Source organism: Glycine soja, chromosome 11 (genome assembly GCF_004193775.1).
Source record: "Glycine soja cultivar W05 chromosome 11, ASM419377v2, whole genome shotgun sequence".
In the NCBI taxonomy this organism is placed as follows: Eukaryota; Viridiplantae; Streptophyta; class Magnoliopsida; order Fabales; family Fabaceae; genus Glycine; species Glycine soja.
This window is the reverse complement of record NC_041012.1, coordinates 20,527,479-20,543,068: the sequence shown is the minus strand read 5'-3', so window position 1 is coordinate 20,543,068 and position 15,590 is coordinate 20,527,479. Positions and strand designations below refer to the sequence as shown.

Sequence of the window (15,590 nt, the reverse complement as noted above, 5' to 3'; positions counted from 1 at the left end):
CTGTTGTTTTAAGTTGGGATCAGAACCCTTTTGTGTAATCATGGATTTTGGAGGACAATGTAGGTTATATTTTAAATGATTGTTTAAACTCAAGTTTGACCAGTACAACTAAATATTTGACTGTTGTTTTATGAGGTTCTAGGTTCTGATAATTTTCTTAGGAAAATGGAGTAAATTGTGTGGATATGACCAGCTTAATTCTGCTCAGCGTTAAGTCATCTTAGGAATCTATAAAATATTATCGGTAGTTGCATTTTGTTTCCAAATTCATTAAGTTGCCTGCTTATTTAGCACCATATAATTTAATTATAGCTGACCTTATAAATGCCAATGATATTATTTTTTACTGCATTTCTCTTTTAAAAAATCCCTCTTGTGTTCTCTATAGCTGACTATCTATGATGATTGACATTGAAAGAATCGTGGCACTGAGTTCTTGAACTTATTTTCCTGAAGTTAGTAATGTTTATCTCTAAAAATATAGTCAATGTGAATAAAATTAGAGAGGAACTGTCATATTAGGTGATATAACAGCAGTTTCAATATTTTAGCTGGAAATTAATTGTGAATTTGTGATGCATTATTTTACTAGAAATCATCTTTGGTTTTGTCTTCACATCCTGGTTCCTGGGTAATTTTCAAATTGGCTTGTTTGACCTATTTGCAAATTCTACCAATTTTAATCAAGATGATCTCGAAGCTATGGCTCAAATTTCATGCATTTTAATTGCCTAGTTGAAACCCCTGCATCTGGAAATTGTATTAGTAACTAGATGCTAAATTTATGACTTTTTATTTCTGTTGATGACAAAGAAATCTTACGGAATTGGAATTAATATATGAACCATACATCTTAGGACAATGGAGTAAATTGGGTGGATATGACCAGCTTAATTCTGCTCAGATTAACTTCTGGTTGTAGCTTGACTTGGATCAAGCTTCTTGGCATTTGATGTTTTACTTTAATTTTATCTGTCTTATTGAAGAAAGTTAAGAGAGGCCTAATTTTACTTTAGTTTTATCTATCTTATTGAAGAAAATGAAAGGTAAAACTTAAGAATTTTATTTTTTATTTGTATCTAGTAATGACATCCTCAAGTCGCATTTCAAATTTAGGACTTCAAAATAACTTGAATGATTTCATGATTCAACAAGGTACTTATATTATTATTTTCTTTCTTTAACTTAGTTTGCTCTTTTCTTATTCATTCTAAATTTTCTTCTTTATAAATTCAATTTAAATATTATGTTTGTCATTTTTTTTCGAAAAACACAAAAAGATATACAAATGCTAGTAGAATTGGAAGAGGAAACAACACAGGTTTAAGTATTGCAAAGAAAAGAAGGAAGAGTGCTACCGGAAAATTGCATGACATCATTCCCGCTGATAAGATGGTAGCTGTTGGACCAAGGAGCAGAAGATTTCGTCACTGAAATTTCTGTTATTGTTCAGCAGTGTGCCCCTTTTAATGTACAAAAGTGGAAATGTGTTCTTGATGTTGTGAAAGAAAGAATAGTTACAAAAGTTCAGGTAAATTTTATTTTTCTATACAGTTTTTCAGTTTTCTTTTTTCCTGTTAAAAACCATATTTTTATATTAATTTCAATTTAATTATCATGTGTAGGACTCTTTTGACATTGATGATACAAGTACAGAACATACTAAGAAGGTTATCCTTGATACGGCCAAAAGACTTTACCGAACCCACAAATGTAAACTTCACCGACATTTCCAAAAACATGAAATACCCGAGGAAGCTTTGGAGAATAAACTAAGGACTCAAGTGATGAAGATTGGAAATATTTGGTACAGTACTTCTCAAGTTCTAATTTCAAGCAGTGAGGGACCTACGTGGCTGTGAGGGTAGGCACTTGCATTTTCTCATTTTTTAAAATTCATTAAATTTGTAAATAAAATTTTATATTTTTATATTTTATTTTATCTATATTTATATAATTGAATCTATTTATTTTATTTTTTATAATTTACACCCAATAACTTAGGGTTTTAAATCCGTCACTGATTTCAAGGTATGTTATTCTAAATATAATTTTTAAATTGTTTAGTAGTTATAAATGCCAGTTTTAATTATATTTTTATTTGTATCAAACTAGGAAATTAGTATCAGAAATAAATTAAATAAATCAAAACAAGTTAATAATCACACATGTGGATGGAAATCTTGTCAGGCCATCAGCTGTGAAAAGGTATTTTTATTATTGTTAATTGTTCATGGCATATATACTTTAATTTAATGTGATAATAATTTTTGTTTTGAAATATGTTTTTAGAGAGATCATGAGACTCAAAAGGAGCCTAATTTTCAAGATTTGTTGCAAATAACTCATACAAGAAAGGAAGAATGGGTAGATGAAGTATCTGAGGAAGTATATGTATGGCCTTTTTATGTGAATTATAAATTATAATTGTCATTAATTTATTGTTTATTAATGGGAATTATAATTATGATTTGATCTTTCTCTATATAAGGGTTGAAGAGGCTGCTTTGCAGAAGTTACAAGGCACAAACGAGGATACCAATAAAGACCAAATTGTTAATGCATTTTTTCAAACAATTGTTGGAGAACAATCAGGCTATTGTCGTGGTCTTGGTGCTGGCATTCAACTAACATTGGTAGATCTATTACGGGTTTACATGAAGAGTTAACAAATGAGCGTCAAATGCATCAATCTATAGAAATGAAATTAAAAGAGGTTGAGAACGAACTTCAACGAGAGCGCAACATGAGGGAAGAAATGGCAGCTCACTTTGAAGAAAGTCAGAGACAGATCCTGGAAAGTCAAAGAACAATCAAAGAAAGAAATGACAAACAAATTGAAGAAAGGATGGCATCTGTTTTATTCAGAATGAAAACTTTTTCGGTAAGTTTGAATAGTAATTAAATACTATAAAAGTATAATAAATTAGTAATTATTGATGTTCTAAATATTTACATAGCGTGAATTATCTTGAATTGTACACAACAATCCTGATGACAAAGTTGAAGCTACTGCACATCAATAAGTAAGTTTTGAATAATTTTTTTTTAAGTTCTAGCACATCTTAGCTTCAATCTTTTATTAGGTAGTAACTAATGTATTATGGTATCCTGGATGTGATTTATGCATGCCTACTATAATGCAAAAGTTTTAAATGGCAGAAGGATGGTATCATATGTGGTGTTATGATAATGTATTTACATGTTATTTGTGGTTTTGCTTTCTTGATGGAGTGTGGGATTGTTTTTATATACTAGGAGGAGTGTGGTTGGTCTTTTTTATACCATCATTTGTTCTGGATTCGGAAAATCCCAGTATCTTGTAATATGCCACACAATTTGCGATATTATAAGATGCTGGGGTGAAACTTTTTAGTATTAGTGGGACAGCTACGCTGGGTTTTGGTTATATGTGAAGAATTTTCTAGATTCTCTTAGACTTGTATAGTAACACGCGCATCTTGTGCTTTTATATTTTTGTCTATCCATAAAAAAGTGTCTACATGTATTTGGTTTGAGGTAATAAAATCTATTTGGGGGATTTGATTTTACGTTATTGGTACATACTGCACAATGCCAAGAGGCAACTGGAAGCAATAGAAGGAATGTCCGCCACGAGCTTACGACAAGTATCGAAGGTCACAATGGAGGTTGTGACAGACTGCTACTTGTATAGTAACACGCGCACCTTGCGCTTTTATATTTTTGTCTATCCATAAAAAAGTGTCTACATGTATTTGGTTTGAGACTTGGGTAATAAAATCTATTTGGGGGATTTGATTTTAGGTTATTGGTACATACTGCACAATGCCAAGAGGCAGCTGGAAGCAATAGAGGGAATGTCCACGACGAGCTTGCGGCAAGTATCGAAGGTCACAACGGAGGTTGTGGCAGACTGCTACTTGTATAGTAACACGCGCACCTTGTGCTTTTATATTTTTGTCTATGCAAAAAAAAGTGTCTACATGTATTTGGTTTGAGACTTGGGTAATAAAATCTATTTGGGGGATTTGATTTTAGGTTATTGGTACATACTGCACAATGCCAAGAGGTAGCTGGAAGCAATAGAGGGAATGTCCACGACAAGCTTGCGGCAAGTATCGAAGGTCACAACAGAGGTTATGGCAGACTGCTACTTGTATAGTAGCACGCGCACCTTGCGCTTTTATATTTTTGTCTATCCATAAAAAAGTGTCTACATGTATTTGGTTTGAGACTTGGGTAATAAAATCTATTTGGGGGATTTGATTTTAGGTTATTGGTACATACTGCACATTTCCAAGAGGCAGCTGGAAGCAATAGAGGGAATGTCCACGATGAGCTTGCAGCAAGTATCGAAGGTCACAACGGAGGTTGTGGCAGACTGTTGAGGTCACGACAGGGTGAAGGGCGAGAGTGAGATGTGTGGAGGTCACAACGGGATGAAGGGTGAGAGTGAATGGAAAGGCATGCGCATATGAGTTCCAAAGACTAAAAAGCAAAAATTAATAAAGTAATTATAAATATGAGACAAAGGCGGTTTTTAAGGAACCGTAGTAATAGGCTTACGAACAAAGACGATTTAGTAACATTTATATCAAAAGCAGTTTTATACAAACCTATGTTAATGCTTTATAAAAATTTGATATTAATTTCAAAAATGTCACCTCAAGTTTTTATAACCGACTTAGATTCAACATGTGGAATCACACTTTTGTAATTATCACCTTGTGTGATGTATTGTTTGAATGGTTGAAGTGGCAAAGCTTTAGTTCTATGTTTAACGTTTGTGCTGTTTTTGGTTTTAAACAATATCATATCTTAAAGGTTCTTGGTATATTCTTTGGGGGATAGGTAATAATGGGTATTTGAGCTTTTATGTTTTTATTATTGGTTAGGTAAGATACATTGATTGTATTGAAATATTTTGTGCTGCCATTAAAATAAGTTGTACTCGAAGTTTTTCTGTGTATTGAAATATTTTATCAGCAAATGCCTTTAAAAGAATGTACCTATACTAATAATACAAGTTTACTTTGCTAATAAAAAAATCAAACTGACTGACATTTTTTTACAGGCACTGGACATAAAGAATGCTCTCGACGTGTTTTCTTATGTTCAACTACTGAAAATGGAAAAATTTAGGGTGCGTTTGGTTTGTATTTTTATTTTTTGTTTTCATTTTTTGAAAACTGTTTTCATTTTTAAAAGATTAAAATTCTGAAAATATGTTTGGTTTGACTTCTTGTTTTCTACTTTTAAGAAATAAAAATATTGAAAATTGCATTTTCAAAAAGAAATGTATTTTTAGATTTACTTAAAATTACATTCATTGTCACCACGTTTTCATTTTATCCAAGATGAGGTTCCTGGTTTCAACTAAAAAATGAGATTTTATTGTTTCCAATTTTTGATTCGTTTGAGAAAATATTTCCACTGAAATGTTTTCATAAATTCAACCAAACGCATTTCTATCACCATTTTCTATTTCCAGTAAAAATGAAAACAGAAAACAGTCAAACCAAACACCCCCTTAGAGTACAATAGTGTTTGCTTGTATAGAGTTATTTTTTTATTGTATTAAAAATAGGAAACAACTTAGCTTCTTTTAATGTATTTATTGTTTTTATTTTGAACCCTCACAGATTTAATTATTTAAAGTCACCTTTTCTATTTGGGTTTGATTTCATTTCTATTTTGTCAATTATATACATGTTAGTCTTTACTTGTGAAAACTACACTTAAATAGAATTTTACTCATTATAATAATTTATGATAATTTGTTTGCAACAATATTGTCATTTGTGTTTAAATAATATATAATTATCATTAAAATAAAAAAAATTATATTAAATTTTGCAATGATATATAATATAGATAGTTAACAAATGACTATTTATGGCAGCAACTTTTTGTTATTAAGAAAAAAATATAGCAGTAATTAATCTTTGTAACAAGATTTTATTGTAATGATTTTAGTTGTTGCTTAAAGGTATCATATCATAGCAAAATATTAATTATTAAGGAAAACTATCTAATTATAGAGACTATAATTGATGACAAATAATGTTTTTGCAATGACTTTAGTTGATGACAAATAATTTTTTTGGTAGCAATAAGTTCAATGGTTGGTACAAATTACTTATGGCAGCAACAATTGTGTGAAAATGATAGCGACAATTATTGTTATTAAAACATAAATAATGGCAGCAACATCAAATGTCGCTACAAAAACATTTAGCAACGAACTTTTAAGCTTGTAACGAAAATTTTATCACTGCCGAAAGTTATTTTTGCAACAATACTTTTCATCTCAACAATAAATGTCGGTGCAAATAACCTTTTTTCTGGTAGTACGTGATTGGAGATTATGAGAAGCCATTTCTTTTTTGATGGATCTTAACAAGCAATGATTGATGTGAGTTTATCTTGGTTGGGGAGGATTTATATAGACACGAAGTAGCAACTAGCTAGCCTACTTGTTTGTGTTATCAACATGGTAATATTTTTCCATGCGTGCATTGCATGCAATTATCCGTGCTTAATGCATGCCAGCTTGAAAAGGGAAAAAGTCGTATGTTTACCCAACCAAAATGGAGAAGAAATTTGTAAGAATCTTTTGCTAAAAACTGGATATATATATATATATATATATATATATATATATATATATATATATATATATATATATATATATATATATATATATATATAAAGGAAACACCGAAGTTTTGAATCACGGGTTTACGAAACAAAATGAAAAATGAGAGCCATATATAATTAGGAAAAAGATAAAGAAATAAAAGAAAAATGAAAATGTTTGATAAAATTACTGTGTAAATATAATGGGTCAATGAGACAAATTGTAACCAAAAGTCAATACCAGCTTTTTCTTGACAAAACTGAATATATTAAGTTCGTATTTGACAAAAGTGTAATCATGGAACGAAAAACTCGACCTATGTTCTGTAATGTTAAAATAACTAAGAGTAAATTGTATCTTGTACTTTCTTTTTGTGCAGTACTACTAATTTAAAGAGGTCCTGTCGTGCAGCACTACTAATGTTTCATTAGAGTCTGCCTAACTAGTAATAAAGAGTTTTAATTAATACTTTAAATCTTATTACTGTCATTAATTGTACAAAAAAAGACTAACATATAAAAGAATATATTAAGTAATTGTATTCACAAATTCATAATTACTTTTCCTTAACTTAGTTTTTACCTCAAATCAAACTGACACCTCGTAGATTTATCCAAAAGAAAAATACTAAAATAGTTCAATTATATAATGATTTCTTAAAATGTCAACTATGCGTACACATTTATATAAATACATAATATATAACAATATAAATATATAAAATGTAAAGCTACATTGACCTTGATCAATTTACGATAGTTTCTAAGCAACCACCAGTTAATTTGTGTAGGTGGACAGTGACTAAATATATAATTTATTTTATTTCAATTCAATTCATTCTTAAATCAAAATAAATTAGTTTTTTTTATGGCAATTTCTGCAGGAAATTCTGTGAAACTTGCATCTCCCGCCGAGAATTCCGTCATAGCAGTCTGCTAATATATGCTTTGTATCCAGAGGATTTATCTTAGTTGGTTTAGCAAAATGTGAGTATTATAAAACTTTTAATACCGTGATGAATTCATAAGATCAAGAAAATACATGTTTTGTACGCTACTCTGGAGTGAGTTATACAAGTAACCAAGGAAAAGAAAATTCGGAAATTAATTTCAAATAGGCTGAAAGAGGTTGCGGAGCGGCCATGATGGTAATGGCTTAGGGCCGGGCTAACATATCAATAATTGAGATATGACCAAAAATATTGGGTAGGTATCGTTAACTTAATTAATAATTAAATTAAATACCGAGAGCGTGTGACATGCATCATGATCTCCGTTTCACTATTCTCCATCAATTAAGTGTGACAGTATATATACCAAATGACTTTTCAACGAAAATAATCCAAATTACTATGGGAGCAGACCAATTCAAAATAATTAATAGAGCTTATTCTCTTTGTGTTTTCTTTTGACATAACTCTTTGTGTATTCTTTTTCCTTGACCATATGTAATAATGCTTTAACTAAAAATGTTTCATATATAAACGTTACGCGCTCAGCATTACAGACAGATAATTTTCCCATATTTTAAGTTGCAGGCCAACATAGCCTGCAAAAAATGACGAGTAAATCTTTTATAACTTTGAATGTATGCCCTAAAATTAAGGACATGAATGGAGCCATATATAATGGACAGATCGGGGAAAGGAGAAAGCGCTAGCTAGAGAGGAAGACCTAATCAAAGGAGTATGTAGTCTGTACGTGCTTGTAAATTGCATATGATACAAAAAGATTTTAAGTGTATCACAAGGAGAGAAACAAATTTCTAAACTTATTAAGGTAGTTTTTTTCCGATTCATATGAATTGAATACAGAATCTCAGAAGATTTAAAACACTTGCACTTCCGACATGCTACCTCTTGGTAAACTTATTAATGAAATTAATTCATAGTTAAGTAGTTTAGAATTATTTATTAATTTTATGGATTCGACTCTTTGAAAATGAGAAACTCAGCTTAGGAAATAAACTATTAAATTTAATCAGAAAATCAACAATTAATATTATGTGTTCTTACACAAAAGTTATAAATGTGATGTAATAATCAAATAAGTACAATTTAGTTGATAATACATGTTGAATTTATGTGAAAAAAATTTGAGTTTGATTCTTACATTATCCTTTAAAAGGGAAAAGGAGTTTAGGTGTAACTAATTAAATCTCTATTGAAGATTAATCAGATGATCCAAAGAATTGCCAAAATCACAATTATTTATTCTGGTAGAACACATCCTTAAAGATACATACATGGGAAAGGAGTTTAAGTATATTGGTTTCAATGAGATCCCTGCCCGTATTAGATTAGTCAAGTAGTTGGCACAAAGAACGAAAATTAAAGTTGTGACAATATCTTAAGGTCTCATCAAATAATTAAAGATATTAAGTTAAATTATTTATTTAGTTCTTATAATTTCACGATTTTTATGTTTTTGATTCTTATAATTTGAAAGTGGTTTTTTTAGTCCCTATAATTTAATTTTAATTCTCTTTTAATCCCTATAATTTTGAAAGTGATTTTTTTAGTCCTTATCATTTGTATTTTAATTCTCTTTTAGTCTCTATAGTTTTAAAGTGGTCTTTTTAGTCTATATATTTTATATTTTAATTTTATTTTAGTCCTTACCATCAAAATATGAGTAATATTATCAATTACAATCAATTACAAAAATATTAGCAAGTAATTCGTAACTAAATTATCATAAGATAATTTGTAATAAAAAAATAATTTATAATTTATAACTAATTTGTAACTAATTATTTTTATATATTTTTTTGTAACAAGGACTAAAAGGTAATTAAAATACAAATTATAAGAATTAAAAATATCACTTTCAAACTATAGGGACTAAAAGATAATTAACATACAAACTATAAAGACTAAAAAAAAATACTTTTAAACGACAGGGACTAAAAGAAAATTAAAATGTAAACTATAGGGATTAAAAATATCACTTTCAAACTATAGGAACTAAAAAAGTAAGATCATAAAACTATAAGAACCAAATAAATAATTTAACCAACATCTTAATATGTGGATTAAAAAATAATTAAAATTTATTCATGTTTACTTCAAGTCATAAACAAAATATATATTAGTCACATGGTGAGCTCAAGATCTCATGTTTTAAAGATACTTTAAAGTTCTATTGAAGAGTAGAAAACCTAATTACTTTGTCTACTTGTTGCTTAATTTACTCATGTTTACTTTAGAGAAGTCTAACCTTATTTTGTTAATCGGTAGCTAAAATTTTAATAACAAAAATTATATATCCCTGAAGTGATTCCCTTGGTGCATGAATTCAAAAAGTACAAATTGTTGCGTAGCCACAATTAACACGTGACCTTTCGTTAGCTGATATTTCTTTTTGACACTTTTGGTTCAACATTATTTGAACCTATTAACACATATTTTAGTAATAGAAAATATAAATTAATACCACAATCACATACAGTTAAAAAACATTACATGGCATGCATGGCTTGATTCACTTGACATATAATAATAATAATAATAATAATAATAATAATACTCTTAATTAATTTCTTAATCTTTCAATCTTTATTGTGGTCCATCCCAGTAAAATGCGACAACAACAACATTAATTATTAACCCTTCTGCAGTTGCGTCTGATCTCTCCCTTGTTCCCAGTGAGAGGCTTCATGTTACCCATCTTGATCATAGAAGCCTTGAAATCTCTAGCAAATGCAAAAGGGTTTCTGCTATAAAGCTCCACCAACTTGTCACTTTCACTGCCATTTCCCTTGTAGAGTTCTTGATCAGAGTGAAGAAGACCCTTTTTGCACAGCAATTCTTTGAAGTAAGAAGTGTCAACCGTTGCAGGAGTTGGATCCAACGGTGCCAAGTTGTTGTCAGCGCCAACTCTAGGGCATGTTTTGCGCAAAGAGGCTGCAAAGGTAGGATTTATGTTGGTGTCGTTGTAGATGCGGTCTCTGAAGGTAGTGCACCTTGCAAACCCTAATGTGTGGCCTCCAGAAAGTGCCACCAAGTCTTTGAGGTCTAATCCGTGAAACTTGAAGTTGGAGAGAAGTTGTGAGAAGCTGAAAAATGGAGGAGGGAGATTGGCGTTTGCAGCATCCTTGCTTGCGGTTCTTGCGTCTCTTCTGCCTAGTAATACTGAGTACCGTAGGTGTGGACCACCTAACTGTTGTTAACAGAAAGACAATATGATATGGTTAGGCTTCCCCTTAAGAAATTAGAGAATAAACTAAACAAAAATGATTTTTACACGCACACCCGAAACGTTATTTAATCCATAGTGAGAATGAAAAAAAAAAAAAGTATAGGTAAAATAAGTAATATGACATCACAGGAAAAGAAAAATAAAAAGTATTGATGGGCTATTTAAAAATTGGAGTATCTAAAAAACAATATTCTAAACTAAACTAAACAAAACAAAAATGAATTTTACATGCACAACGGAAATGTTATTTAACGGCTTGTGAGAGGGAAAAGGAAAAGAAGAAGAAAGAATAGTTAGGTATCATAGATAATATGATGTGACGGGATAAGAGAAATAAAGAAAAATTTATTTAAATATTTAAGTATCTAAAAAAATATCACTCTAAATTCTGATTTTATGAGCAATGTTTGCGGACACAATACATACATATTTGTGATAGCTATAATAAGAAGTGTGATGTGTGATGTGATAAACAAACAAATTAAGAAATAAGAGGTATCAAATTAATGCCTATTTGTAGCAACAGAATGTAATAAGAGTCCTCATTTTTTTACCCTGAAAAGTGGCTTGCAAACGCTCCATTGAAAATCACACGTTTCTCTTTATTCTTTCTTTTGTCAAATCATATCAATTATTTATTTATCATTTCTTCTCATTACTTATCTATCATTTCTTCTCATGTCTCTAAATATTTATACCAAAAAAATATTACATAGTTACAAATCACCACGTGTTTATGATCCTATCCTGTAATAATTTCTCATCTACAGGCATCGGGGGTTCAATCAAAATAATTTCCCTTGTAATAATAGGATGACGTGTATGTATCATTACTGTTTTTATTCCATGAATAATGTTTTCGTGTAACGAGAGTATTTTAACTTAAGAATAAAAATAAATTAATTTAAGATTTTATCCCAACAAATTAAGTGCAATATTGCTAGCTGGAACGAAAAGTTTGTATAATAATTATATATAATTAATACTTACTATGGCCACAGAATCACGAGCAGCTGTAGCTAAGATATCAGCACATGATACCACAGGGCGTTTGCAAGCTTTGTCAACAGCTTCCTTAATCTCATCAACCACTTCCAAACCTCTTATTGAATTCAGATTGGGTAGGGCTGTTTTCTCGCCAGTGAAGTTGCGCGTATCATCCAGCAGAACTGATCCATCACAACCCTGTGCTCCCAATGATCCAACAAATCACTAAATTAATTAGTATATATTACAGAAATTTGATAATGTTATCTAATAGAAAGTGACATGCATATTCCTGTCTGTTTGATGCATGTTTCCGTTATTTCTTAATTTATGGTGTTTAGATTATTTCATTTTATGATCGACATGATTGGTTGGGCTGCTACGTATTCCAGCTTCCTGCAAGTTCATCACTTTGCAACACGTAAGATTCACAATCATTTTGGTTTAACCGTATATTCATCACTGAAAATTGAAATTTAATTTAATTATAAATAAATAAAGATACATAAATACTCATTCATTATAAATATTTCAATAACAGTTTCTATTTTCACTTCATATCACCTAGTCACCTATATCTCAATTATATATCTACACTTCTTTTTTTTCTATATTTTTTTTCTTTATAGGTATCAAATACAGTGATCATTTCATGGACTTAAGCGACCTATTTTAAAAGCTATTGTAATAATGCACGCTTAATTTCAAGTCAAATGATCAAATTACAATAAGAGTATAAATTTTTCGGATTATATTAAAAATAAATTAATTTTAAAAATTTGATGATAATATATTAATGGTAATTTTTAGAGTTGAAATAATTTATCATACAAATTAAGATGTGCTTAACTTTTCTTTTTTGTTATAAAATTACGCTTTGACTGTAAAAAAATGGAAGGAAGGAATTTTAGCTTTTAGAACATCTCCAATAGTGTAACTATGAATCTATGATCATATGAAATCACTTAAGATGTGCTTAACTTTTCTTTTGGTAAACTCTTCAATGTTACATGAGATTTAAGAACTTCAATAATTATTTTCTCCAATAGTATTGTTCTTAAGAACTTAAGATAACCCATCATATAATATAATTGGACTCACAATTTTTAAGAATAGTTCTTTATATAAACAACAATTCTCATACAAGAATTGTCACTCCTATAATGAAATTGTATGAGAATTAGTTCTTTAAGTTTAACAAAACCTCATCATCTAAAAAAAGCTTCCTAAGAAAATTTATTAGAGATATTCTTAGCCATGATTGGCTAAAAATTGTCATGGCCAAAAGATATCATGATGAGGCTGGCCAAAAGAAGCTCAAGCCAAGACCAACTGAAAATTGTTCTAGCCATGTTAGCCAAAAGTTGTCCGGGGCGAAAGATGTCTCGTGGCTAAGGCTAATGGAAAAAAGTCATGACCAAAAAATGTCTTAGTCGAGGCTGGCCGAAAGAAACCTAGGCCGTGGTTGATAAAAAAAATGTTTTGGTTGAGGTTAGCCGAAAAGTTTCCGAATCGAGACTAACTAAAAGATGACTTAGGCCGATCCAAAAGTAATCTAACATTGGTCGACTGAAAAATATTTTTAAAATTGTTATAATCCAAAAGTGGGTTGGCCCTATATATGACCTAAGGTCAAACTAACAAATCTATTCTTACACCTGAAAAGTGACATAGAGGCAAAAGCTACATGCTGCGCATAATTAATAACGTGGTTTTGGTTAGCAGAACCGAAAAACTTTAATTTATTGAAACCTTGCATATAAATTGATATAGGAAACTTTAATTGGCCATGCATATAGTAATTAATTAGTTTTTAATTTTGATTTTAGAAAAGTAATATAGGAAACTATACTACAAATAATATTACTTAGTTGTGCCTAAATTTATGGTATAAAAGAATGTATGTGTATAAAAGACAGTATATATATACCAATTCACACACTAATAACTTACATTAACAAAGCAGTCATGGAAATGCAAACGTAGCAAGGAGGCTCCAATGCGTCGTTCACGAATGATTTCACGGTGAACGACAGACCTTATGATTGGCAATGCTTGGGGACAAACTTTCTTATAGAAATTAGGAGTAAGTTGTGCATTGGAAGGGATCATAAATATGGCCAATGTAGCCAGAACAAGCACAAGCAGAGTTTGGATATTAGAAGCCATCTTGTTGTGCTATTGCCCTGCTTTGTGCTAAGTTATTATTGCCTTGGCTAGGGATATGATTTATATAGAAAGGAAGTAGCAATATGGCGTCGAGCAAAATTAATTAATTAATGAGTTTACTTGCTTAAACTACTCACTTTATAATATTTTAGTTCATCATGTACATAATACAACTGGATTGTGGTCCATAACATCGCCACACGTCTGCTAGAAACTAAAGTCAAGAGATTTTATATATGTGTTCATATAAGTCCAAAATGAATTAGTAATATTGCATAGATATGGAGGAGGAGCTACACTACGTATTTAAGCCCTAAATTATAATATACAATTTCATTTACTAATAACTTGCACGTGCAACTTTTGGAGTAATATTTCATCACTATTAGAAAATAGATTTTTTACATTGGTTATTAAGGACTTTTAATATCAGTTATTAACCGATGTTGAAACTATCAACATTAAAGTACCAACGTTAACATTGATTGTTTAAAAATAGATGTTGTTTTTTTGCTAAAACAACATTGGTTCTTATAAAAATCGATGTTATTTTCTTTTCACCAACATTGGTTTTTAGAAAAAATCGATGTTGTCAGTAAACAACAATATTGATTTTTTTTAAAACTAATATTGTTTTTTGGTTTTTTTAATATCTTACTTATTTTTTTAATTGTCAACCTGTAATTAATTCAAATCACAACTTATCATTTAAAGTTGTAAATAAACATATAAAATTAGTCATGCACAAAAAGTTATAAACAAAGTATATCAATATATCATGCACCAAGAATAGTTATAAACATTTATAAACAAAATATACAATAAATGTGTTCAACATGTTCCAATATTTCTCACAAAATAACTTATAAACAAAAATTTATAAATTGACTAGAGTAGTAATGTATTTTAATTAATTACAAACAAAGTCAAAATAAAACAAAGTTAGAAGTTGTATCTAGGAACTCAAATATAATTTGAGTTTCAAGAAGCAAATTCTGTGATTGTGAAAATTTTCTCCGTCCATTTCCAATTTTTGCAATCTTCCTATGATGATTATAAAGTATCCTACACTCCGTAGTCCCTTCCATGTTCAGATGGGTGAATCTTGCAGCTTTCATAAATGAGTACATGGTACTCGGCACATCCTGAAATTAACATGAAATTCATATTAAATATGTATAAGATTTTAAAATTTGACATACAATGGAGTGTTTAATTACTCACCAAACTGCTGCAAGTCACTTTATACTCAGTCAACAGAACTTTAAAAGTGACTGAGTTAGGAACTTCGTGGTACAAGGAGTGTCATTTAGGGTAAGTTTTTGGTTAAGAGGTGCTTTTGAAGATGGTGAAGAGGAAAACACTTTGTCCATAGTGGGTCAAGGTGACTTGACGATTTCTAGTGAGCCCATAGAACTCTCTGAGTTCTGTCCATCTAGCAAGTAGAATTAGGCTCACCAGATCTTGGTCTTGGTTATATGTGATAGAGTGCATGTTGCCACTAGAGTGTAGCAGATGTCAAGTAGGCTCTAGTACATCCTTTCATCTTACAACAAATGACCTACTATAAGGCTACATTTAACAAACAAAGTAATATAAGTAAATGTGTTATA

General features: G+C 30.2%; 1 protein-coding gene across 1 annotated transcript; it reads right to left on the bottom strand.

The window, feature by feature from the left end:
• Positions 1–10,032: 10,032 nt before the first annotated feature.
• LOC114375864 (peroxidase 4-like) lies at positions 10,033–14,011 on the bottom strand. The gene is made up of 3 exons (XM_028333731.1): positions 13,762–14,011; positions 11,812–12,006; positions 10,033–10,782 (listed from the first exon to the last, which is right to left on the bottom strand). Exons 1-3 carry the CDS (start codon positions 13,975–13,977, stop codon positions 10,219–10,221), a joined length of 975 nt encoding a protein of 324 aa, XP_028189532.1. The 5' UTR covers positions 13,978–14,011; the 3' UTR covers positions 10,033–10,218.
• Between the last annotated feature and the right edge of the window lie 1,579 nt (positions 14,012–15,590).

Excerpts from the sequence above, each read along its gene's own strand:
- LOC114375864 (XM_028333731.1), bottom strand. The coding sequence starts at position 13,977 with ATGGCTTCTAATATCCAAACTCTGCTTGTGCTTGTTCTGGCTACATTG. Across the intron at positions 12,007-13,761 it reads TCCATGACTGCTTTGTTAAT|GGTTGTGATGGATCAGTTCT; the intron begins GTAAGTTATTAG and ends TTGGGAGCACAG. Across the intron at positions 10,783-11,811 it reads CTCGTGATTCTGTGGCCATA|TTAGGTGGTCCACACCTACG; the intron begins GTAAGTATTAAT and ends TGTTAACAACAG.